The sequence below is a fragment of the Lepidothrix coronata genome, unplaced genomic scaffold (assembly GCF_001604755.1).
Source record: "Lepidothrix coronata isolate B3197 unplaced genomic scaffold, Lepidothrix_coronata-1.0 Scaffold1598, whole genome shotgun sequence".
Classification (NCBI taxonomy): domain Eukaryota; kingdom Metazoa; phylum Chordata; class Aves; order Passeriformes; family Pipridae; genus Lepidothrix; species Lepidothrix coronata.
In genome coordinates, this window is record NW_016691778.1 from 1 (window position 1) to 1,263 (window position 1,263).

The 1,263-nt window shown below is 71.3% G+C and overlaps 1 protein-coding gene across 1 annotated transcript in view; it reads right to left on the reverse strand.

Annotated features, from left to right (window-relative positions):
- Nucleotides 1–7: 7 nt before the first annotated feature.
- LENG8 (leukocyte receptor cluster member 8) overlaps nucleotides 8–1,263 on the reverse strand; it is a gene marked incomplete at its 5' end in the record, with an annotated part of 3,785 nt that continues 2,529 nt past the window's right edge. Inside the window, one exon of the mRNA XM_017840280.1 lies at nucleotides 8–1,201. Coding sequence (XP_017695769.1) covers nucleotides 990–1,201 — 212 coding nt within the window. The remainder of the gene's footprint in view (nucleotides 1,202–1,263) is intronic.

Sequence of the window (1,263 nt, forward strand, 5' to 3'; positions counted from 1 at the left end):
CCCCCTGTGCCCCCCATGTGTCAGATGTGGGGCAGGGCCTGCAGGCTCTGCCGGCAGTCGATGGCGCCGCGGTCGGGGCCGGTGAAGGTGAGGGGCAGCCCCCCCAGGAAGCGGCGGCGCTCGGGGGGCTCCAGCCCCAGAGCAGGGCCCAGCTGGGCCGTCGGCAGCGCCGGGCGGTAGCTGGGGAGAGAAGGAGGTCAGGGGGGCAGGGGCGGCCCGGGGGGGCACACGGGGGGAGCCCCCCCAGGCACCCACAGCCCCACGGCGAGGGGAGACCCCCACGGAGGGGGGGGGACCCAGGGAAGGGGCTCGGCCCCATAGAGGGGGGGGGTGACCCCAGGGAAGGGGCTCGGCCCCATAAATGGGGGCTCAGCCCCACAGGGGCCATAAGTGTGAGGGGTGACCTCATTAACGGGGGGGGCACAGCCCCATAAGTGGGGGCTCAGCCCCATTTGGGAGGTCACAGCCCCATTAAGGGGGGACACGGCACCAGAGGGGAACAGGGGGGCTCAGCCCCACTGGGGGAGATGTAACCCCATGGGGGGCAAAGTGGGGGCTCAGCCCCAAAAGGGGGGGCTCAGCCCCATGGAGGGGAGTCACAGCCCCAGCTGGGGGTCAGAGGGACCCCCCCACCCCAATGTGGGGCAGAAATGGGGGGTTCACCCACCCCAATGTGGGGCACAACAGGGCGGGTTCCACCCCCCAAACCAAACGTGGGGTCCCAGCCCCCCTGTGGGACAGAAATGGGGGCTCCCCCCTGGGGGGGCCACTCACGTCCCACCCCCTGCACTCACCTGTGTGGCCACGGGGGGCTCCACCTCCTCTCCCCCCTCCTCATTTTGGGGTGTTTTCCCCCCGGTTTTGGGGTGTTTTCCCCTCAGTTCCAGGGGCGTTCCCCCCTCACTTTCGGGGTGTTTCCCCTCCAATCTCATCCTTCCCCCCCCAATTCCCGCCCGTTCCCCCCCGACCCCGCGGCCCCCCGGCCCCACCTACGCCTTGATCATGGCCCTGAGGGCGGCCCGGCGCTCCCGCTCGGCGAACAGGTCGATGAGTCTCCCGCCCATGGCCGGGGCCGCCCCGTGCAGGCGGAAGAAGCGGCTCCAGAGCCCCAAGGCCCAGGCGGCGCGGAGGGACAGGGCGTGGGACACACAGGGGTCTGTCCTGAGGCTGGGGGGCAGCAGGGCCAGCTCCGTGGTCAGCTCTGGGGGGCACAGAAACAGGGGTCAGCTCTGGGGGGACAGGGCGTGGGACACACACGGGTCT